This window comes from Glycine max, chromosome 11, assembly GCF_000004515.6.
Source record: "Glycine max cultivar Williams 82 chromosome 11, Glycine_max_v4.0, whole genome shotgun sequence".
Lineage (NCBI taxonomy): Eukaryota > Viridiplantae > Streptophyta > Magnoliopsida > Fabales > Fabaceae > Glycine > Glycine max.
The window spans coordinates 17,821,269-17,844,991 of NC_038247.2; the positions used below are offsets into that span (position 1 = coordinate 17,821,269).

General features: G+C 32.4%; 1 protein-coding gene across 1 annotated transcript; it reads left to right on the plus strand.

Annotated features, from left to right (window-relative positions):
- The first annotated feature begins 12,316 nt into the window (after nt 1–12,316).
- On the plus strand, nt 12,317–18,653 carry LOC102664732 (bifunctional endo-1,4-beta-xylanase XylA). The gene is made up of 2 exons (XM_006591088.4): nt 12,317–13,768; nt 16,841–18,653. The coding sequence occupies exons 1-2, from the start codon at nt 13,669–13,671 to the stop codon at nt 17,830–17,832; spliced, it is 1,092 nt and encodes a 363-aa protein (XP_006591151.1). The 5' UTR covers nt 12,317–13,668; the 3' UTR covers nt 17,833–18,653.
- The last annotated feature ends 5,070 nt before the right edge of the window (nt 18,654–23,723 follow it).

The window sequence follows — 23,723 nt, forward strand, 5'->3', positions numbered from 1 at the left end:
AAAGGGCATAGAATGTGATGAAGAAAACAAAGGAGATTTGGGTTATATGGAGTAAAGACAGCTGTAAAAGGACCCAAAGAGAGGAAGTGTCGTAATACATTCTCTCATATCTCATCTTTTAATAAAGAGTGAAGTCAGGCTCTGGTCGGCTATTTGCAAAACCAAAAGCACTGACTTTGTCACGCTGTGGTTTACTTTAAAATGACTTCTCAGGGTTGAATCCTTTGAATAATAAAGATGTTTGTCTAGTCATAAATAGACTACTCAAGCAAGCTTTGTCAATCAGGGCCTACTCTCAATGATGCAATGAACGTTTAAGGGGAAACAATCTTGAAGCAAAATTGGGGAGTATTTATTATTGTATCTATTCTCTGCCTATTCAATTGAATTATCCTCAAGAGACACCTATTAGGTTAAACCACCGATCAATAATTATGACTTGGTAAAGTTGTCTCTAGTGTAATGCATCCATGATTCGGTTTCCTACTATGTATAAAGTTTCTTATAATATTACAGTCTATTTCCTTCATTTGTAGTAACCTCTATTTATTTATTTTTAAGTCTATATCTATTTAATTTTTTATCTTATTTTTTTCATTTTTATTTTTTATTTTTTAAAGAATTCATTTTTATCTTTTTATCTTATTTGAAATGTTAAACATAATCATTCTGTTAGGTTAAATGTGAACGTCACATTAATACTTTTTTTCTTCATTCACTCTCTTTTGTACTTTCTCTCTTACACTTGCCACCATTTTCTTCTCGGATCATAGACTCCAAGCTTTTGTCTTCAAACCCTAACCCTACCCCAAGCCCCAACCTCACCCTCCCCGCAGTTTCCCGCTCTTCTCCTTCCTCCACTCCGTACGTCGTTGTGCCGCTACAAAATCACCACCAAAGTCGCTCCCCTTAGTTTTTCACCCTTCTTTAGCAAATATTTTAGGGAATGGATCGAATCGGAGTTAACAAGGATGAAGAGAAATAGAGAAATTTTCATCTCATTTGTTCAAATGCATGGATTTGGCTTGTGTTTTTTAGATCTGGGTTTGTTTAGATCTTATGTTTTTCATATCTGAGGTTTTTATGCAAAATGGGTTTTTTGCAATCTAATCTTCTTCTTCTTCCTTTCTTTTGATAATTTTACTCAATATTGGGACTTTAGGTATTATTGGTTGTGCCTGGTTGTGTGTTTCCTTTTTTTTCCAATACTGTTAAATGTTGAAGGTGTGAATTTATGCTCACCAAGTGCTTGTTAAAATTCGAATATCTGAATGTTCTAGGTTTTGGGTTGTCGATGTTCTTGCGTTTCTGTTTCTATTTTTCTAGGTTGTGGATGCTTGCATAATTGTTGTTGGTTAAAGATGTTCTGATCTGGATTCTGGGTAGTTAGAAGTTAATTAGAACATATTCTTGCGTTTTTTAATTTAAATATTTCAGTGGCAACTAAAATCTATCATTACTTGTGTTAATTATAGCATAGAGGTATTTAAAAAGAAAGAAAAAATGTTTTGCGGTGATTATTAACCGCTAATATCATTATATTATTAATAATGTTAGCTTTGCATGGACATAATGACCATTTAAACTACTCTAAAAATATAAAAAAACTAAAATAAATTTTTTAAAAACTAAAAGATCAAAGTGATAAAAAAAAATATCAAATATGTCATTTGACCTATTTTCAAAATTAAACTCATAATTATTATTATTATTCAAATTTAAATGAAACGTCCTTATATTTTAAAATAGGAAATATATAAGTGAAAATAATGTAATTTTGTAATTGTTTATCAAAATTAGTAATAAAAAAAACGTTCTGAAACCAAATAAATCCTAGGTGAAACAATTATATTAAATAACTGGTTTATAAATGAATAAAACAGATGATTGATACACATCAAATGTAAAGGTGAAAATAAAACAAAATACAAAGTTCCTAATTAATTAATAATATATGAAACTAATTTAAGAAATTGAGAAAGAAAAACAGGAGTGATAGTAAGCAAATGATTGCACAATGCACATGTACACACAAAGAGGTTGATACATGTTTTAGAATGTGTGCATTACTCGTATTTCTCTCTTAATATTTGAATTTTAAGTGTGTGCAAAGCAAATATAAAAAAGAGAGTATATATGCCAGGGTCATTTCAGTACAAACAATGGAGTAGAAATTGCATGGCAACCGTGTCTTAAGGAAAACTTAGGGTATTTAGTTTGGTTGTTTTTTATTTTATTTTTGTTGGAAATAGAAAATAATGATGAAAATGTGTTTAGTTGGATTTCTGTTTTCATTTTTAGTGAAAATATTTTTCCAAACGAACCAAAAACTGAAAATAATAAAATCTCATTTTCAGTGTTTTCAGTTGAAACCAGTAACCTCGTTTTAGATAAAATAAAAACGCGGTAGCAAAGAAGGTAATTTTAAGCAAATCTAAAAATACATTTCCTTTTGAAAACGTGTGTTTTTATTTCTTGAAAGCAAAAAACAAGAAGTCAAATCAAACATGTTTTCAAAATTTTAATCTTTTGAAAATAAAAACAGTTTTCGGTAAATGAGAACAAGAAATGAAAACAGAAAACGAAAATGCAAATCAAACACACCCTTAACAACCGTGTCTTAACGAAAACTTTTGAAGGTGTTGATCTCATAATGGATATTCTTGCTTGTAGAAGAAAATAACTTAAGAAAATATTTTTAGAAATTTTATACTTTTTCTTTGACCAAAAACACGATTATCATTTGTTGTCATTTTAAAGAAAACAGATCAAGGATTTTCACAAAGAGCTTTATCAGACAATGGTTTTCTTTATCAGATCAAAACAAAATATAAGATCTAAAAATAATTCAAACCTTTCGTGAGTCAAACACAAAGAAAAGTAATAAAGAATAACATACAAGAGTTTATATTAGTTCATCTCACCTCAAGACTACCTTTAATTCTTGACAATTCACCAAGTTTTCACTAACTTATTAAAAGTTACAAGTATTCTACATTGTCACTTTTGTCTCTTACAAAGAAGCTCTATCCGAAGGTTAACTTTAACCTAGTATTCTTTATCCTATACTACTGACTCTAAACAAATAAACAATATTTGTTGGAAGTTTGCACAACGATTAATATGTGATCGTCACAGACAGATATATCACTTTAGTCTTTTTTCTCAAGGTTTATAAGGTGTTTTGAGAACTTTATGTCTATACAAAGATTTACAAAAAATTTTACAAGAAAGAGCGAAAGAATATTTTTCGTACTAAGTTCTGTGTATCTTGTATCTTCAAAGCTTCTTCTATTTATAACATTCATCTTCAAGAGTTTGTTGTCATGTATTCTTCACTTTATTTTTCATATGAAGTCTTGATGCCTTTGGATCATTTAATGCTTGCATTAAATGCACGTCACATATTCTTCATGAGTCCATGTTGATAGGTTGACATATGTTACACTTCAGCAAGAAAGTCACTTCTTCCATCAGATTAGGTCTTCACCAGCAAAGTGTGTCTTTTGATGAAAATTAGCACTTCCAAACTACGAACTTCATTTATTCTATAAAGGATTCGACGAATCCTAGGAGAATGTTTTTTGCACCAAAAAAATCTTAGACACGTGTATTAAATGAAGGTCTTAAATGTACTACTTAATGATATGTCAGATTGTCTTATATGGATGTATCATCTGAAAACTTAAACATAGGAATACAGAACATGATCTGATAGCACTTTAGATATAACTTTTATCATTTGTATTTATTTGCATTTAATCAAAATAATTAGGAGTCTTAGATTCATTTTAAGACATAAATGTTTTTTTTGACTTAACAGTCTCTTCATTTTTTATGATGTCAAACAAGGGTGTTAGCAATTAATATATTTATATTATTAAGAGTGTTAGCTTTGCATTAACATATTGACCATTTCGAACCACTTTCAAAACATAAAGAATTAGAATGAACTTTTTAAAAGATGAAATCCCAAAGTTATAAAATAAAATAAGACAAAAACCAAATAGGTCATTTGGCCTATTTTCAAAATCAAACTCATTGTTGTTGTTGTTGTTTCTTAAATGAAACATCCTTATGTTTTAAAATAGGAAATAAAGTGAAAATAATGTAATTTTGTAATTGTTTATCAAAATTAGTAATAAACAATAAAAAGTTCTAAAAACAAATAAATCAGAGGTAAAGCAATTATACTAAATAAGTGGTTTATAAATGAAGGTTGTTATATCAAATATAAAGGGTTTAAATAAACAAAATAAAAATTCCTAATTAATTAATCATGATATTAATTTAAGAAATTGAAAAAAAAAATAGGATTGATAATAAGCAAATGATTGCACAATACAGGATTTCACAAACAAATATATATTTGAATACCATGTGTGTGCAAAGCAAAGACAAAAAAAAAATGTCTGTAAGACCCATTTTCTTTTAAGTTGAACAGGAATTGCAAACAAGGACAGTACTATTGTTCGCTTAATTTAATTTTGGTAAGTTTAGTTTCTCAACTAAACCTACCAAGATGGGTTAAATTCTAACCAATCACAAAAAGCATGAGAGTGTGCTAATATTTCTTACTATTTTAAGTACTTGTCATTAATTTAATTTTGGATCTCTATTCTTAGAGTAATCTATTTCAAATAAAATTTTCCATCTTAATTATGTTTTGAATTTCTATCTTAGATTGGTCTATCTCGAATTCAATTTCCCTTTTTTAATTAAAATTCAAACTTTTATTCTTAGATTGATATGTTTCAAATTAAAATTTTCCATTTAATTGAATTCTGAAATTCTTTTTTTAAATTGGTTTTTTTCAAAAAAAAATAATTGAAAATGAATTAATGATGAATAATCAAATTAATTCTGATAGATTTTTTAAATTAAACTGAATTAATAAAAACTAGTTACCCTTTTAACAATAACTAAAATAATTATGATACAAGTTTGAATCACAATTAATTCTATTATGGTTAAAAAGGTCATGTCAATAATAATTAGTTTGATTATTATTATTATAAATAATAACTTAAGTCATATTAAGTAATATGTATAATATTTAATTTGACTATTATTAAAAAGGGTAAATTATATCATAATTAATTTAACTTTAATTAAAATAATAATAATTTATATGCATAAATTTGTACGACTTGCTTGGAGTTGTGGGGTGTAATGTGTATGGATGGCTTTACAAAATTACATGATAAATCAAAGGATTAAATGATTAATTAATTGTTTGGGAAAAAAATTACACATTTGGCTAGTGGTTTGCAAATGTATGGGTTATATGGGAAAACAAGAATTTTGTTGTGTTTTAAGTATAGAACGAGGGTCGTTTCCTCATACACGGTGGATTTGGTAAGATTGTTTCAGTGGCAATGGAGGTTGGCGTAAGGATGGGACAAAAAGACTATATTAGATGGTCATAATATTTATTGAAGTATTTACTTTAGTCATGTTTTGAATAATGAGATGTTGACACATGGATATAAATTTATTGATCAACATCAATTAAAGTTATATAAATATGTTCTTCTTTTAGGGAAATCAATGAATGAAATCTGAATTTTATGTTTATCTCTTTAGCTTTTATTTGTAGTTTTAATGGTGTTTTCTTAGGAGCAATGGTAAGTAGTTTTTTGCACTCTATAGTGGGGTTTCAAATTTCATTTTCATGCTAGGGTTGTGACCCAATGTCATGCCTTAAAGCATCTCAATTACATGCTTTTGTGATGATAAGGGAGTGTGCAATTACAAAAACACTTGTTTTGTTGGTCCAATGGTAATTGTGCCAATCCGATGAGAATTACATTTCATAATTCTAAAGCTTTTATGAAGTATCAATGAAAATGCAAAATAGGAAAGCAATGGGGAGGATACGTTCTGTTATTTTGTTCGGATTAACTTGTATGACAAATTATGGTTTTTTTTTCCTAATATATGCTCTTGTATTGATATCCTTTTTTTTTTACACTTCTTGTGTTAAAGGTCAACTCTTTAATAAAATTGATCATTTTTACTAAAAAAAGATAATTTATATTGCCATTAATTTAGTTAGTTTTAGAAAATAACTTATATCTATAATTAATTAATAAACAAAAATGCAATTTTGTTTTGTCAACTTTTTTTGTAAAAATTAGTAATGTTTTTATGTTTTGTTATTTTCTTTTCAAGAGTTTAATGTCTATGCACTAACGGTGTAAAATTAATGATTTTACACTTTTATCCAATCATAGATCATCATTTAAATTACTTTAAGATAATTATTTTAAAAGTCAACAAACTTATCATACACAATGGGTTATGATTGGATGACTCTGTAAACTTTTACACTGTCATTGCATAACTCTTTTTCTTTTTTTTCAATGTGTTTCCCTTTTGGATTAGAAATACACACCCAATACAAAATGGAATTGCATTTTTGTGTGTATTTGTTATAATCAACAAAAGTGCTTATTTATGAAGGGTATTTTTGTAAAATAAAGAATTATACAAAACAAGGAGTACAAATAGCAATGAAATCATGATTTTATTGTATAATTTTTTTCACCCCCAAGTGTGATATAACAATACAATTTCATTTTGTTATTTTATTTTCACCCCACTGTACAACATAATCATGATTCTATTGTGTTATTTTTTGTAAAAAGTGTTTTAATTTTTAAAATTAAAATTTAATGTTTTACAAACCATATTTATGATGTTTTGACAAGCCAACGGTGCCCTTGACGTGCTCAATGCAATTTGAGCCTTCTATTTTGTCGGCGTAATCTTTGTCGCTGCTAATAATTGACTCATGAAAAAACAGTACAAGATACTAATAAAAACAACTCATGGTCTGAGGTAGCTTAATGCATTATGTTGATATTCACCAGATTGATTTGAAGATGAAGGGAGACATTATTGTTGTGTATTATGATGGTGATATGGTACCAACTTCCGAGGGGATATTTTAACACCCTGAAATGTTATTAATTATAAATCGATGTTTGATTGTGTTTAGCTTGTTGTTTGAATATATGTTTGACTTGAATGATTTGAAATATGACTTGAATTAGTCACATGCGAATTTCTTGATGTGGATGTTGAGTTATGTGGAGTTTTGTTGGGCAAAGTTGAAATTATGAGATTTTAGATTTTTTCCTAAACCTAGTTCAGTAAAATCGTGATCCCGGATTTGTTAATCGTTGGATCATCTTCAAATTTTGTCTGGAGCTTCCTAAGACATGTTTCCACAGTCTGACCGTTGAGATTTTGAAAATAACAACTTTTGGTCTCTTTCTAAGCGCGAATGGCGCGCTAAGCGCAATTCCAACATAGAGGGAATGACGCTGAGCGTCCAGAGGTGCGCTAAGCCCAATTCTAACCGAGAGGAAGTTGCGCTGAGCGCCTAGAGGTGTGCTAAGCGTGATTTGCAAGTTATAAATACGTTTTCAGTGTAAAAAACATGATTTTTTTTACTCTCTTCTTCTCCAAAACGCCACCTAAACCCTAAAACCACATTTTTCACCACCGGTGGCCGCCGTTGCTTGCCGTTGAACCCCCACACCAAGAGGAACACTTTAATCGGAGCGGAATCCTCAGAATCCTCCTCAAAGATTCGGTGGAGAAAATTCTCCAATCCTCCGTTTCAAAACTTCTCTGAGGTAATCTTCGTTCCTAAACCCTTCTCCTAGTTAGTTTTAGTTCCTCTTAGTGTCTCTTGTGTGTTGGGTACTGTATTAGGGTATTTTTACACTTTCTTTGAAAAACCTTAGAGAATGAGACATTGTAAAAGTTATCTTTTTATAACATTGAGGTTATTTTTGCGTCATTCACTGAACCTCAGTCACGTTGGCGTGATCGAAATTTCAAAATGATGTTTCCTTTTTGTAGAACCCGAAATACCCCTTAGCCCTTTATGTTTTGACAAGGGTATTTGACCTCGAATGTTGTCATTGACCTTGCTTTTGAAATCTATATTGAATTTCCTTCAATTTGGAATATAGAGACTTACGTTTTGGACGGACGAGCGTGAACAAGAAAGACCTCTGAGTAACGCAAAGAGGAACTGACGGAGAGCTCATGATAAGTGAGGGGAGTTTATTATAAAATTTACCATTTTTGATACCATAGTTAGGGTCAGGGAACCTAACTAAGGGAATACATGTCTGTCCCTGTTGCATGTTGAGTTTTTCTTTAGAAAACAATGCTTTTGACGAATGGGATGCGATAAATCTATTGTTGATGAATAACATTATTGTCCTTATTTGACTTGTGTTATTTGAAGACCTAGGAAGTGTGAATCTCATGCATGAAAAATATATGTACATGTGAAATGCGACTTATTGTTGATGTTGCTATTGATGACTTTAATTGATATGTGGTGATGTTGATATTTATGATGACACTGATTTGAGATGGCGTTGCTAATGAAGATCGTGTCAACATGAATTGATGTTATTGTTGATGATTATGTGAATATGAAATGAGATTGTTGTTGTTGTTGATAACATCATTGAGATGAGATGATGTTTATGTTGAGAATGATATTGAAATGGAATGTTGATGATGTTGGAAATGCATTGAGATATGCATGTTGTGTATGTACATGGGCAGTGCAATTACCTTGTTGGATGTCCCTTGTGGGGGAAATAGAGTGGTTAAAGAATCTAAACATCTCTGAAAGGGGATAGTTAGGAGCCTTAATCTGTCCATGGTTTTTGCACTTGATGTCGCCATGTTTCATACATTGGATGTTGTGTGTGTTCGTGGGGGAGGGGGGGTACATTGACCTTGTCGGATGTCCCTTGTGTGGGAAAATAAAGTGGTTAGAGAGTTTAAACATCTCTGAGGGGATGTTTAGGATCTTTAATTCATCCATGGTCTTTGTACTTGATGGTGCTCACGTTCATACATCGTATGTTGTGTATGTTCATGGGGGGTGCATTGACCTTGTCGGATGTCCCTGGTGGGGGAAAATAGAGTAGTTAAAGAGTTTAAACATCTCTGAGGGGATGTTTAGGATCTTTAATTCATCCATGGTCTTTGCACTTGATGGTGCCCATGTTTCATGCCTCATATGACACGGAAAATATTATAAACTATGGTAGTATGTACTTTGTACTAGGGGGTGCATCACCTGGTAGGGAACTACCTTGTGGCCCAGGCTGATCATCGAGGGGGGGGGGAGTTATGGTGCACGACTGGGTGGCCTATACAAATACTACATGGTTTCCTAAGTGAGGTGTCGTGTGGACACGCTTAGGCTATTTTCTTGGTATTAGATACGATACGTACCACATTGCATCTGAGAGTTGAGGTCAGGTGCATACATCATTTTGAGCAGTCTTGATTTGATCCAGGGATGGATGATGAATAATTGTTGAATGTGGGTGTTGAATGATGAATGTTGTGTAAGCTCATGATGTTGACCTATGTTTCTTGCTAATTGTGATTATTTGGATTTAGTATTAGTTCTTTTTATAATGAACTCACTCTTGCAATTTTGTATCGTGTGGTTGATACCTGTAATGATCGCGAACCTTGTTCGTGGGAGCAAAATGACAGCAATAGGGTGTAGGAAGTGAGATTCTGTTGAGGAGCCGTCGAGCCGACGTGATGACGTTGAGATTATTTGGGAGAGAGTTGTGCCTTGTTAATCAACTCCCCCATAGTTAGTTCATGATTCCTTTTGTTGAACTAAAGATGTAAAGCTCAGATTTTTAATTATATGTATGAACAAACTTAATTTCCATTATGTGTATGAAGTGTACTGAGTTACTATTCCTATATGTATATGTATTCACTTAAGTAATGGTGTGTTGCTTGGTGAATGTATATCGAGACAAAAAATTACTTTCATTTTTCATAAGCAAATTAACGGATTTTTCATTTAAAATTTGAAATAATCGCGATTTAGAGTGGTGGTATCGTAGCAACGAGGCGGGTCGTTACAGATATTGTTTAAATATCCTAATGGTACTAAATTCATTAAAAATTAGTAAGGAAATATCGTTTGCTTCTTTTTTGAAAGAAGTTATAGATGCCACCGGAGGTGGAAGAAGCTTACGTGACATTTTTATCGTAAACTTATATATGTAGGTGATGATTGTGTTAAGTACGATTGTATGGAGCTTAAAGACAATAATGATATGGGAAAGATGTTATTCATCTATTTGGTGTTTAGTTCTAAAGGACCAATCGAGTTGTATGCAGTTGTTGGCCGATCTCCACAAGAAATCTTTGTCCTATTGTGTAAAAAAAGTAAAATTATTCTAATGCATGGATTAATGGCAGCGATGAGATCTATTGAAATAGTAGTTATTGTTGTTGTGGCCACCTCTATTGGGTTTCTTCATGTGCTGCTCTTAAACTAAGATACATCCAACTACAAGACCCTCATGTGTCATCAACAAAAGTTATTGTATGACCTGATGATGATTTTCTTATTGAATAATGATCAATCATCTTTATGGCCACCTTTACTTCCTCTGTTGGGTCTCTTTCTATATTGCTCATTAGCTAAGCTACATCCAGTTGTAAGACCTTTAAGTGTCATCAACAGAAGTTATTGTATGACCTTATAACTATTTGTGCCTTTAGGTATAGCTTTCATGTCCTATAATCTCTACATGGATGTTGACATCATCTAGAATTGATCATACATAATTATTTAACAATATAATTAGTAATTATTTTTATTAAAAATTAAAACAAAATGATGATAATATTGTTTGCATTACTTGACACAAGTAGACAACACCTGGTACATAATTTGGTATCTGAACCAGGTTGTAATTGTGGCAGAATATATAAGGACTATGTGGTGCCTCTCCCTCCTGTGCCAGAATAAGGTATGGATGTGAATGCTTGTAATATCAATGCAAGTAGTTTGTAGTGCAGGCCCATGGAGCCCATATGGAACATCCTTGCCCAATGGCACCACCTACTACTCCCACTCGTCCTATCCTCACTATACTTGTCATATGCAAGATGTTGGGGTGACTCTAAAGGAATCCTTTGTATGTACCAGAACTACCTGGAAACCTTCTTTGACAGATATAGGGACATGTATGTCCCAACTTCGATGTAGCCAGAGTAATATGTATAGTCCTTCAAAGGTCTAAGGTCTCTACGTGATGCATATGGGAACCAGACATTATCGTTCATATGCAACTGATCTAGCGCTTCCCTGGTCGAATAAGCCTTGCCACTACCTTTCAATGACTTCTACCTAGCTGTAAGCAGTTGCTTGCAATCATACTCTAGCACCTTCTCATAGGCTGGAATGGTCGACAGATGCTCGAACACCATGCCTTTAAAACATAAAAACTATTAACAAAGAAACAATTAAGTACACAAAAAAATACTTATGAGTAACCTTATATAACCTGTCATTTGCTTGCTCTCATACAAGCTCGCATGTGACAGATGGTCATAAAGATAAGCTTGTGCAACTACAGGTAGCTGATGTGTACATGCATCGAGCTCTTGTTGGAAAATATGGTATTTCTGAGCAAATGCAGCAAATAAGCCCTAGTAGCCCACATATAGGAATAACTAGCAAGGTATGTGTGATGCAACCTCTCTAACCAACCAAGCAACACCCTATTGCTTGCTGACGTTACAAAATCTACCTCTTGGTCCCCCATAATACCAAGCTCTCAGTTTAACAACCCTCTAATCTCCTTCTTGTTGTAGCTCATCTCTGTGTGGCCATAGAGCTGGCCTGTGATAGGAAGATGTAAATCAATTGGAAAAAATAAAGACTTTGAAGTTAAAGAAACTCGCCCAAACGAACAAGGTGTAGAAGCATGAAGATCAAGTGCAGAGTCCTTAGTTCATTAGTGTAATTTCGTTACAATGAATTATGCTTTCGCTGTAGCCAAACTCCCTTGAGGCATAGAATAATAATGTGATCTCAGCTCTATTAAAAGAGCTTGTAACATCATTATAAAAAATAGTTCATTTGACAATTTTAGAAATAGAATCTTGAACACTTTTTCTCTTTCTCCTGTTCTCTCTTTAAGATGAATAAAAATAGAAGATGAATGACCCTTCATTGTCATTTGAGAATAAAAGGAGGGTTGAGTCTTCTTCCCCTAGAATTGGCCTATTGTGATGCAGAAGAGGACCTGGACGGTCATGGTGCACCTTGGTATTATATTGTGTGAAGGGACCAGTTGTATAATTAAGCTAAAAATATATTTAAACATTAAATAAACTTAAATATCCATTTGTTGTGTGGAGGGACCAATTATGTAATTAAGCTAAAAATATATTTAAACATTAAATAAAAACTTAAATACGTTTTTTTATCTCTTATATATATCTTACTTTTTTCGTTTGATTCCTACTATATTTTTTTGCCTGTTAGAAACCGCTAGTATTTTTTGTTGACTGAATTAAATGAAAATAAAAACAATCTGGATGCACAAAATTAATAATCAAAACATGAATGAAAACAAACAAAATTCAACTGCAACTCAATTTAATAAACATTTTTTTTCTCATCCACTGTTGTCCCTCTCGACTCAATTTTCCTGGCAGTTCCACCTTTGAAGCGATGGAGCTTCATGCCAAACAACCAAATCTACAACCAGATCTGAGCTTCATCTTTGAAGCTTTGAGCCACACAACCAAATCTATCAAAAAATCAAAACCAGATCCACTACACAATCAGATCTGAAAAACATGAAACCCAAATCCGCATCTCTGTTTCTGATCGGCATCTGAGATGCTTGAGAGTCATCAGAGAGGTTGTCTTCGGTGACGCCAGGAACTAGTGGTTCCTCTTCGGCGATGGCAGCAGTGTTCCTTTAGGCGACAGCGAGGGTGGTGTTAGAGGACGAAATTAGAAGAAAATTATGCGAGAGAACGACCAAGAAAGCCCTAGCAATGCCAGAGCAATGTTCGTCGATCGTGAAAATCACTACTTCGTTGGCGAAGGTGCCAAACTCCTCAACAAAATCCGGCGAGGATTGCACAACCTTGGAGAAAGAGGGTGATAAAGAAGATGATGGGTCGTTTATTCAAACTTTTGGCAATCCATTAATCATACATGACCACGTGTGCTTTTGATTTTTTTTCTTGAATTCCTTTTTTTTTTTTTCCCTGAGCCTTCCCACCTTTATGTTTTTTTTTTTTTTTTTTATCTTTTCCCTAAATCCGTATACAAAACTCTATTGCTCTTTTTTCATGCGTTGAATATTCAATATTTTTTATTTTAATTGATTCTTGTGATTTTAAATCGTCACAGCAAATTTTAAATTTGAAACAAATACTGTGAGTATTTGAATTACCACAAATCATATTATTAAATATTTAACTATTTAACTGTATCACCTCGCTAACAACAAAAATTTAAAATAAAATTTTTCAAATATTAAAAAAATCGATTAGAATTTTTTTTTTATCAAAAATGAAACATAAAAGTCAAATATGCATGAGAAATAAAAAAACACATGTAATACAAAAAAATCACAGCGAGACGACAGGCGACGACGGTAATTTGAATGAACACCGTGACGCAACATGGGCTATAATTTCCCCAAACCAAACTGATAGTGGACTTGCACTTGTACTTGAACAGAAGTTACCCCATGACCACTGTGTCAAAATAACTAAATACTTGTTCGTTGCGTTTTGTCTTCTTTATTGTTTCGAGCGAAACCCATTGAACTTTTGATGGGTAAATGGGATCATCGTCCGTGGCGAAGGTTCTTCCGCCGTCGAAGATCTCCGGTGCGTCCTCCGACATTCTACGACATCAATGCCCCTCTTCCTGGTATTCTCCGAAATTCTTTCGTTTTTCCATTTAATTAATTGCCTATCTTTCTTTTTTCCGTATTGCGAATTTTGACGATGTTTTGTTGAAATCCCTATATTGACTCTTAAGAATAGATAATTATATTTGAGCAATTATGGTTATATGTAAATCTTTGGAAACGGAGATATTTGGTACCATTGATTGAGATCAGTGTTAACTTTGTGTGGGAGGATTTTGGAGGAAAGACGGGTGATAGTCTAACACACTCATTTTAACGCATTTTCTCGAACACACTTTATGCTGGGGTAAAATTTAGACTTAAATATATTTTATCTATAATAAATATTTGATTTGATTTTTCATTTGTTACTTAATAAATTTTTGTTTTCTCTAATAAAATATCAATTTTATTTTTAATATTGACACTTATTTTTAACTCCTAATAAATTAATAAATTTTGTGAATGTTCCATGATAAATATTTTTCATTTGTTATTAATTCATAGTAAAATAAAATTTGTTATTGATAGAGATTAAAATAAATATTTTTTAATTTATTAAGAAGAAAATACAAAAATTGAAAATTTATTAGGGATTAAAAATATATTAAAATCTAAAATTTGTTGAAACTTGAGTATTCAAATCCTTGACATTGCTACTTACTGATAAAATTTTCCTGGGGTAGTAGTCCACTTTCATGATGACCAACCATTGTTGAGTGTTAAACTTTGTCATTTTTAATATATCCACTTGAGGGTAAGCCTTGACGCAACATTAAAGTGGTAACCGGTTGGTCATGAATTCGAATCCAGAAAATAGTCTTTTCGCATATATAAGGGGAAATAGTAACATTCAACATCATAAGTATATAAACCCACATGACTAAATGAACAAAAGCTAAAGTCTGGGAGAAATTTCCTAGGGATAGTTCAAGAGGTTTAAGAAACCCCTGGAAAAGAAAAATATTTTCTTTAGTCGATCTGAATTGTAATGCACAAAGAAATGCAAGGGAAGCAAGTAGGGTTTCATGCTGGATATGATTTGTGAATCTAATAATGAGGAGAAATATACTGTTTGCTTTACAAGCATTTATGATTTCACAATAACAGAATAGATATCGCTTATTTCATTTTATCAGTACACTAATGGTTACTGCTCATATAAGAAGCTGACCAATAAATTAATTTCCAGTGAGAAAGGATCAAATAGTGTTTAGTTCGATGAAAAGCAAATTTATAGTTTGATGAGAAGAAAATGGCTTAAGTATTTTTTTGATCCCTAATAAATATCCGAATTTTATGTTTGTTCCCTAATAAATTTTCGTTTTGTGTTGAGTCCTTAATAAAACAACAATTTTGTTTTTGGTTCTTGGCACTTAGTTTCCTGATAAATTAGTGAATTTTGTTTTTGGTCCCTGATAAATTTTTTCTTTGTTATACGTTGGAATTAAAACAAAATTCGCTAATTTATTAAGGACTAAAACAAAATATCAAGGACCAAAAACAAAAGTGTTGTTTTATTAGGGACTCAATGTTAAACAAAAATTTATTAGGAAGTGAAGACAAAAATTTGATATTTATTAGGGATCAAAAACATATATAGACAGAAGAAAATTTGATGTCTACATGTGTTCATATTTGTTGTTATCATTTTTTTAGCTGTGGGCATGCTTTTTGACCAGAAAATAAGAGGCTTTATGAATTACCAAACACAATTTTGTTAGCTGCTAAGGAGGCATTGCCTGTGGATTATCCTTGGATGGATCCAGTAACTAAATTCAGTCTTTACTGTTTAACATAACTCACATTGATATTTTACATGTCATGTTATGGGAAATATTCTACAGCATCTAACCTAGCCAAAATTAGATATCCAATGTGAAAAGGGGTATAGACTTGTGAACTGAGTAGATCAATTATTCAATGTAGTATGCAGTGACTTGGAACTGTCTGTGTTTTTACCAAGACACTATTATCTTCTTTGTTGATACTCTTTAGTGATTTGTTGTTTTAGACAATTGCTTCACATTTAGAAATGATGTGTTAAAATTTATCAGTATATGAACATTTATTTAAACTTTTCGAGCAAACTTTTTGCAGTCTATCACCCACGAGCAAATTTTTTCAATGAATTGTAGTTTTAGTTTTTTTTTTCTATTTATCCATCCTTATTTGGTGTGGTTTCTCCAATCTAGAATACTTTTGGCATTCAACTAACTGTTAAATAAAATTCTGTGGTTCTAGGACAGACTGACTACTGCCTTCCACGAATGTAGTATATAGGTTGTCTGATGCAGTGTAGTCAAAGGTGCCAAAATGTGGGCCTAATGCAAAATGTGATAGAAGGGATTTATGGTCTCTTGGTTGTTGACTGTTGAGGTGTTAATACTCTAGGAAGCATGACACAGATATGACACAGAAACAAATACAGATGTGGGAATGTTATTTTGAAAATCATTGGACATTACATGGTTGGTTATAGCACATAATCTAAAATTAACATAAAATAAAATCATAAATTACAAGAGAGAGTTTGTGTTTTAAAATTGGGCATGAGCTATTGTAGACATAACAAATTACTGAAATTTATTTTATTGTTATGTCAATTTGTATTGGAATAAAAGTTTAAAAGTAAAAAATTATAAATTACAATTGAAAGTATTTGAAGTGTCCCTGCAACATCTGTTGTGGATATATGTTTGACATGACTACAACACGACATGGCTATGGCTACTATTTACAAGTATGTGTGCTTCTTAGCTAACCCTTCAATGTGGCACATGCCTCTGGCATCTTAGACAGGTGCCCCACAACTTAGCACCATATTAATTTCTGTAAAAGCGCAAACTCCCTAGCCTTCTAACTTGCTAAATGTAATGCTAAAAGGGATAGGATAATCAGTGTTAAAAAAAGCCTAATTGTAAGAATATTGCACTACAGTTGTAAAAAAATGTAATGCTTTGGCCATTCCTTTTTGTCTGAGAAAGTAATTACTATGATGATTTGATGATTTTATTATTCATTATAGCCCCCCTTGCCAATGCTACTTAAATATTCAATATACTGAATTCCTTGCTTTTCAATCTTGTAAGAATATTGGCAGGACGGAATACCCTTATGGGAGAAGAAATACTGCACTATAGTTGGATTGGTACCACGGCAGAAAATTGTTGATTCAAAGATGTTTGTATATTGCCACAGTAATGTGTTTGATTGGAATGATTCAGCTGCTGAAGAAGCTTTTCAAAATGCCAAAAGTCATTACTGGGCAAAGATCAACAGCCTTCCCTGTGATATTTCTCTGCCTGATCCAGATACATATATTAATCAAATAGATTGGAGTCCTTACATTGATCCGGATCTGATTAAGGAAATAGACGGAGCATTCTTTATTGTGCCAGATGAGGAACAAGAAAATGCCATGAAAAACAAAAGAACAAAAACTTCTCTTAATGATGAAAATCCTTGGGAATGTACTGATACACCTCTTAGCACAGCTTTAGAAAATAATGAAGTACAAGGATGGAACCAGGGAAACTCTGGAGATGTGGATAATACTGACAATCCATGGGAGTGTAGCATTACTTGTGGAAATGGAGGATTAACTGACAATGCTTGGGAAGGTGGTCCTGTTAAGTCATGGGGTTGGAATGAAGAAAAAGGCCATAACAATCAATGTAAGGATTGGAATTCTGGAAACTCACAAGATAAAGGATGGGGTAAAGCTAGGGACAGTTCTTGGTGCCAGCAGCAGTCAAATAATTTAGCTAACTTTGGCAACTCTTCTTGGCATTGCAAATCTAGTCAACAGAATGTAACTCCAATGAAGACAGGATGGCGAAACAGAGGAGCAAATGTGTCAGGATGGAAGCAACAGGAAAAGGCTGGTGTTTCTAGAAGGAATTATGGAGGAGGGTGGACTGCTCAGAATAAGGGTAACCAGTGGAATCAGGGCAACCAGTGGAGGGAAGGCTCTCATCGGCATACATTAGGCTATAATGGCTCTCAATTCCAAAGGGATGGTTGTCAAACAGGTCATTACTGGGGTAAAGAGAGAAGTAAAAAGAGGGATTTCTTCCCTTGATAGTCATTAGAACATACCAACTTTTTGTTGTTTATACTGGTCATTATTGATATGCCAGAGTGGAACTGTTTGTCTGGATTTTGGGGGTAAGCTGGTTTTTCTTTCAATAGTATATGGCATTTCCTTTATCCTTGAGGTTTATAGGGTTGTCATAGAGTAAAGGATTACAATACTTCAAGGTCCTCTTCCTAAGAGATAAATACATCATGAAATGTGGCATATTTCTTTATCCGTGGGTTGTAACGTTTATTTATTTCACTGGGCCTGTATTCTTTTAGTCCTCTTCAGACAAAATTGGGTTGGCCTCATGAATTTTGGGGTTAATGGAGAACATTTTTCAGTATCAGAGTTGACACCACCACTCCAGAAAGTAGATCCTACCACAAGTTTATTCCTCAGCAAAGTTGGCCAGAATTCAGGTGATTTGGAAAGTGCTGCATCTCGTTGGTGCTTGGAACCCTTGGCTAGATCTTTGAGCAATGTTTCAGGAAGGCTTCCTGCAACTGAACACCTTATTTTGTTCCATATATTTTTGCCATCAAATTCTCAAATTAAACAATGACATGTGGGTTTTTTTCTTATATTAAATAACCTACATTACGAATGTGTTAGGATTTCTTTAAAAGCGTCCACATGCTACTATTTTAATTGAGAACTTGATGGAAATGATATAAGGAACTTGAAATTAATTGTATGTCATTGACCTAAAGTGGTGTAACTGAACTATGAACCCAGTCTGAAAGATAGTTCACTATTCGTTTAGCTGTGTTAGTATGTATGGAAACTTTCTAGAATTGAAACTATATCTGATGGCTTGATTTGTTTCTGTTAAACCAATATTATGAACCAAAAATAGTAGCCCATACATTCAAAAATATGTTGAGTGGTAAAAGTCCTAGAGGAACAAATTGTTTATGATTTTTCTTCAACTTGTATTTGTTAGGGTGGAATGTTAACTATAAACTTTAACATATGAATATCATTAGTTTCACTCTATTTTAGCTTATCTGGTATTGAGCTTCTTGAAAGCAGCAGATAAGTAGGAAGTTGTATTTCATGATTAATTGATGGAACCCTTGAGGATTATTGACATTTTAAGTGCATTGCTGCTTAACACTGATTCCTCTGTAATTTAGAGTCTGTTTAGATAAAATTTTCTAGAAGCACTTGAAGGAGAAGAAAATAAGAAGGAGAAGAAAATCAGAAGGAAAAATGGAAAAAGAAAATTCTCTATAAACTAAAATTAGCTTATGCATAAATGAAGCTAAAAGCTAACTTGTAGAAACTTTATGTTAGTTTCTTAAAAAAGAAGCTTTTTCTCATTTTTTTTCTTCTTCTCCTGTAAGTGCTATAAAAGTTTACTTGTATAGGCCCTTGATAAGATACACACAGATACAGAAAGATGTCTAGTGTGTGTGAGATGCGAGGGAAAAAAAACTTCACTATACAACCATAATATAACGATGACCAAAAATTGTTCTAATTAGTTTTAATCTCAATTGTACATTTGAATTATATAGTTAATATTTGTTGTTATTCTCTCATTTCTCACATGATTTTCTCTCTAAGTTTGTATATAAAATAAAATTTTGTTTTAATAGAGATTTGCAAATAGTTGATTATAAGGATGGTAATTACTTATTAGACTCTGACTTAGTAAACACGTGAAAAAAATACTTGCTAAATGGATCTAGGTTTAGGTTTGCCCATAAAAAGATTATGGGAATAGGTGCGGCGGGTACCTGGTATGTATTATTACTTCATCTAATACTTGCAGATGATGTAATATATTAAATTTAAAATAAAAATTAGTGTAACACTTGTAGCATTATAACTTTACAATCGCAGGTCATAATTTACATCCTAATGACTTAATCTTATCTCGAAATTGAAAATCCTACTTCTATCATTGCTATCATCGAACATTTTGATCATTGTAGCTATGTTGCATTATTGCTACGAGGGTGTTTTTATGTTTTGGTTTAATAAGCATATTTCACTATTTAACAATTATCATTTTGTGATTTTAACTACTTGATTTTTTTTTTCAAATTTTACGATTCAATTTTTCAAATTTAATGCATTTTACCACCCAAGTTTGTTTTTTTACAAATTTTATTATTCAAAACTTTTTTATTGTAACAAAGCAACATCATTTTGTAAAAAAATGAAATTTTTTTTCTGGCAACACGTTAACATTGATAAAATATGTAAAAATTGAAAACTTTTGATAATAAAATTTGTGAGAAAAATTTAATGATAAAATTTGCAAAATAATAAAAGTCAGGTGATAAAATATGCAATTAAGTCTTAAGTCTTTTTGGATGAGAAACTATATTGATTGATTGACAAACATTTTTATCTTTATAATAATTGGAATATGTATGAAATAACCCTTTTCTTAAAAGAAAATTACAAATTAAATAAAGAAATAACAAAAGAATTATTGAATGAAGCAAAAGTGATTAATTTAAATTGATATAAAACTTGGAAGACGTGTTGCAAGGTACAAAATGGGAAAGACACACGGTTGTGTAAAAAAAAAAGATGTAATTCCATTTTCAATGTTGTCAGTCCGGATCCAAAAATAAAATAAAAAAGTATTAAGAAAAAAAAGGAAAAAGAAAACATATAAAATAACAATAATAATAAAAAAAAGAGAAGAAAAGAAAAAAACAAAAAAAAAGAAGAAAAAGAAAAAGAAAGAAAGAAAGAAAACGTGAAGAAAAAAAAAAGAAGAAAAAGAAAAAAAAAAAAAAAGAAAACGTGAAAAAAAGGAAGAAAAAAAAAAGGAAAGAAACAAAAACGTGAAAAAAAAGAAGAAAAAAAAACAAGGAAACGTGAAAACTAAAAAAAAAGAGAGAGAAAAGAAAAAAAAAATAAGAAAACGTGAAAACTAAACAAAAAAGAGAAAAAAAAAACATATATTTGTGTGAGCTACTATTGGCTCTCAAAGAGAATAGAATGGACGAATTTTTCAAGTTACTTGAGCAGATGCAGAAGTTGGATTTTCCCGTTATTGCTGATCTCCCCAAATTCTTCTCTGTTTTGGTGGAGAAGAAACCGATAATTGCACTAGAGACATTTGTTCAATTGAAAGAAAAAGGTCATGTTAGTGTTAAAATATATAATATTTTGATGGATTCTCTTCACAAGATTGGTGAGGTGAAGAAAGTGTTATCACTATTTGATGAAATGAAAGGCTTAAGCTTGAAACCTGACTCGTTTGCTTATAGTATTGTGATTCTGTGCCTTGTTGAACTTGGTGAAATTAAAGAGGCATGTGCATGTCACACTAAGATCATTGAGATGTCTTGCATTCCTTCGGTTGCAGCTTATAGTAGCCTCACTAAAGGGCTTTGCAAAAGATGCTGGTTCATGATTGCTTGCGCAATGTTAGTGATGGACCAATCTAGTTTAAGTTTAGTCTTACCATTATTCATGCATGTAAATCAAATGATGCCGGGAAGGTGGTTGATGCATTAAATGAGATGGTGGAACAAGATTGCGCTCTAGACAATGTCATATATTCTGCAGTCATATCTGGCATGTGTAAGCATGGAACAATTGAAGAGGCCAGGAAGGTTTTCTCAAACTTGAGGGAGCGCAACTTCTTGACAGAATTCGATAACAATTGTGAATGATGAATTACTAATTGATCATATGAAGAAAAATACAGCAGACTTGGTGCTATCAAGCTTGAAGTTCTTTGGTCTAGAATCTAAACTAAAAGCAAAAGGCTGTAAGTTGTTACCGAGTTGAAAATAATTGCGAGGCGGACTGATTGTTCTCATTTTTTATCAACATGTTGAAAGAATAATAGCATTTGGGAGGATCAACCACTGTTTTCATCTGGTTCTGGATTATCTTCCTTTTGATATCTGATATATTCAATTTTGTGGCCGTGAACACAGTTATCTTACCAAGAATTAGACACATGTTGCTGGATATTGTTGCATATCCTTTTACATTGGACTGTTTCGTTGTAAAGGTCATAAATTTCCAGGTTCCATAGATTGCATCTTTTAACAAAACAAAGTCACTCCAGAAAAGTCAACTGACATCAAACCATAGCTTAAGCTCTTACATGCTTCATGGGTGTAAATTGAATTCTGGATATCAATTGTTAGTGTTCAATACGTAAACCCAATAATTAAGAGTATTACTGTGATATCAATTATGCAATGCTGATATCAGTAGTTCTGTAAACAGAATTGGGTTGTGTGATCTGTTTGTTTTGATGGGGCTTTTTTAAATGGGGTTGATTTGGGAATTTTTGTTGGTTAGATGAAGGTTGTTTCTGAAGACATGTTTGTGTTAATGCTCTTATTTTTCAAGCAGTTTTGTTAGCTGTAGTCCATTATATTATTACAGATCTTGTAGGAAAGTTAATTTGAGTTAATGTTAGATTGCTAGCTGATGGGGTAACAAGGTTGGTGTGTTTTATTGCTTTTCTGTGATCTGTGCTGGGTGGATTGCTTGTGAATTGGGATGATGTAGAGATTTTTTCGTTAGTTACAATTTTTTAACTGAAAAATGAAGATTTGTTTGAAAATATGATTGATTGTTAGTGTTGTTATCCTTTAGTTATTTTTATTGACTGTAAGCATTTTTCTCATTCTCCATATATCAATTCACTTCATCTCTGCAGATGTAATGGAAGTATCTGTGTTGCCTTCGATTTAATCCACGTTTTTTTTTTCTTGATGTGCATATCTGTGTTACGACTAGTACATTAGCAGGGCTTGAGCAGATTCTACCTTGGATGTTGTACCATAAAGTAATTGGTGTGACAAGTTTTTTCCTTTTTGTGGAGGGGAAGGCAGCTTCTCCTGAAGTATCAAATGTCCTAGAATCAATTCCTGTAAGTAGACAAATACAGTATTCTATCCTTCTCAGGAATTAGGATTTGATTCTTTTTATATGTTTTTCCTTCCTCCTTTCTCTAATAATACCATTCTGTAACAGTGCTGGCATTTATATTTCAACAAAACCACAATTACAAGGAAGTTCGAATGTAATCACTGTAATAGCAGGAATTTAAAGGAACAAATAATGCGACAACACACTGAAATTCATAAAGATTCGGCAGAAGTCATCAATGGGTCTTTTCCTGCAATTTAAAGGAACGGAGACAGAGCATGAGCTCAATTTGGGAAAGAGAAAAAGAATGTCAGAGGGAATTGGATTTCAGAGAGGAAAGGGTCGATACCACAAGCATGCCCTTCAATGAATGTAATCACGCAATTTAACGCTCTCCCTCCTCTCACGTGAGCTCTTGCGCACTTCCTTGCTTTCCTCATCGTTTGACACGTGGCCACGATGCTTAACAAATTCTCCCGCCTTTTCTGAGCCCTCCATCACACGTGTTACACATTCTAATTTGGTTTATGTTGTTTAAACCAGGGTGTAAAGATTATATATAGAACAAAACAGCTGGAAGAACAACAGGCTAAGAGATTAATCAAATTTACCATTTTCTTACCAACTCTTTCCATTCAATTGATTTTTTCATTGTACAATTGTAATAGAATAGTGTTCTTCTGAGTTTCTTGATTTGCAAATAGATATATGGAGGATGTTTTTAACCATAATAGTTTTACGCTTTAGTATGTCCATAATGACTCTTGTAATTATTCAAGTTTGTTTTTGTTCTTGCTCATTACTATAAAATTTTGTTTCTTTTCCTTGCCCTGTTATACTGTTAATGTTCTTGTAGAATATTTATATTTCCTGTTGTCTTCAGGATACTTGTTATGCCGAATTCTAATTTTTAAGAGATGGTTATGTTATACTAATTATTTATTTTGTGGGTTGCATCAGCCGTATTTGGAACGAGACATGGCTGACAGGTTTCTTTTATAAACCATGCAATTATGAACTTTTTGTGA

Excerpts from the sequence above, each read along its gene's own strand:
- LOC102664732 (XM_006591088.4), top strand. The coding sequence starts at position 13,669 with ATGGGTAAATGGGATCATCGTCCGTGGCGAAGGTTCTTCCGCCGTCGA. Across the intron at positions 13,769-16,840 it reads CATCAATGCCCCTCTTCCTG|AATATTGGCAGGACGGAATA; the intron begins GTATTCTCCGAA and ends CAATCTTGTAAG.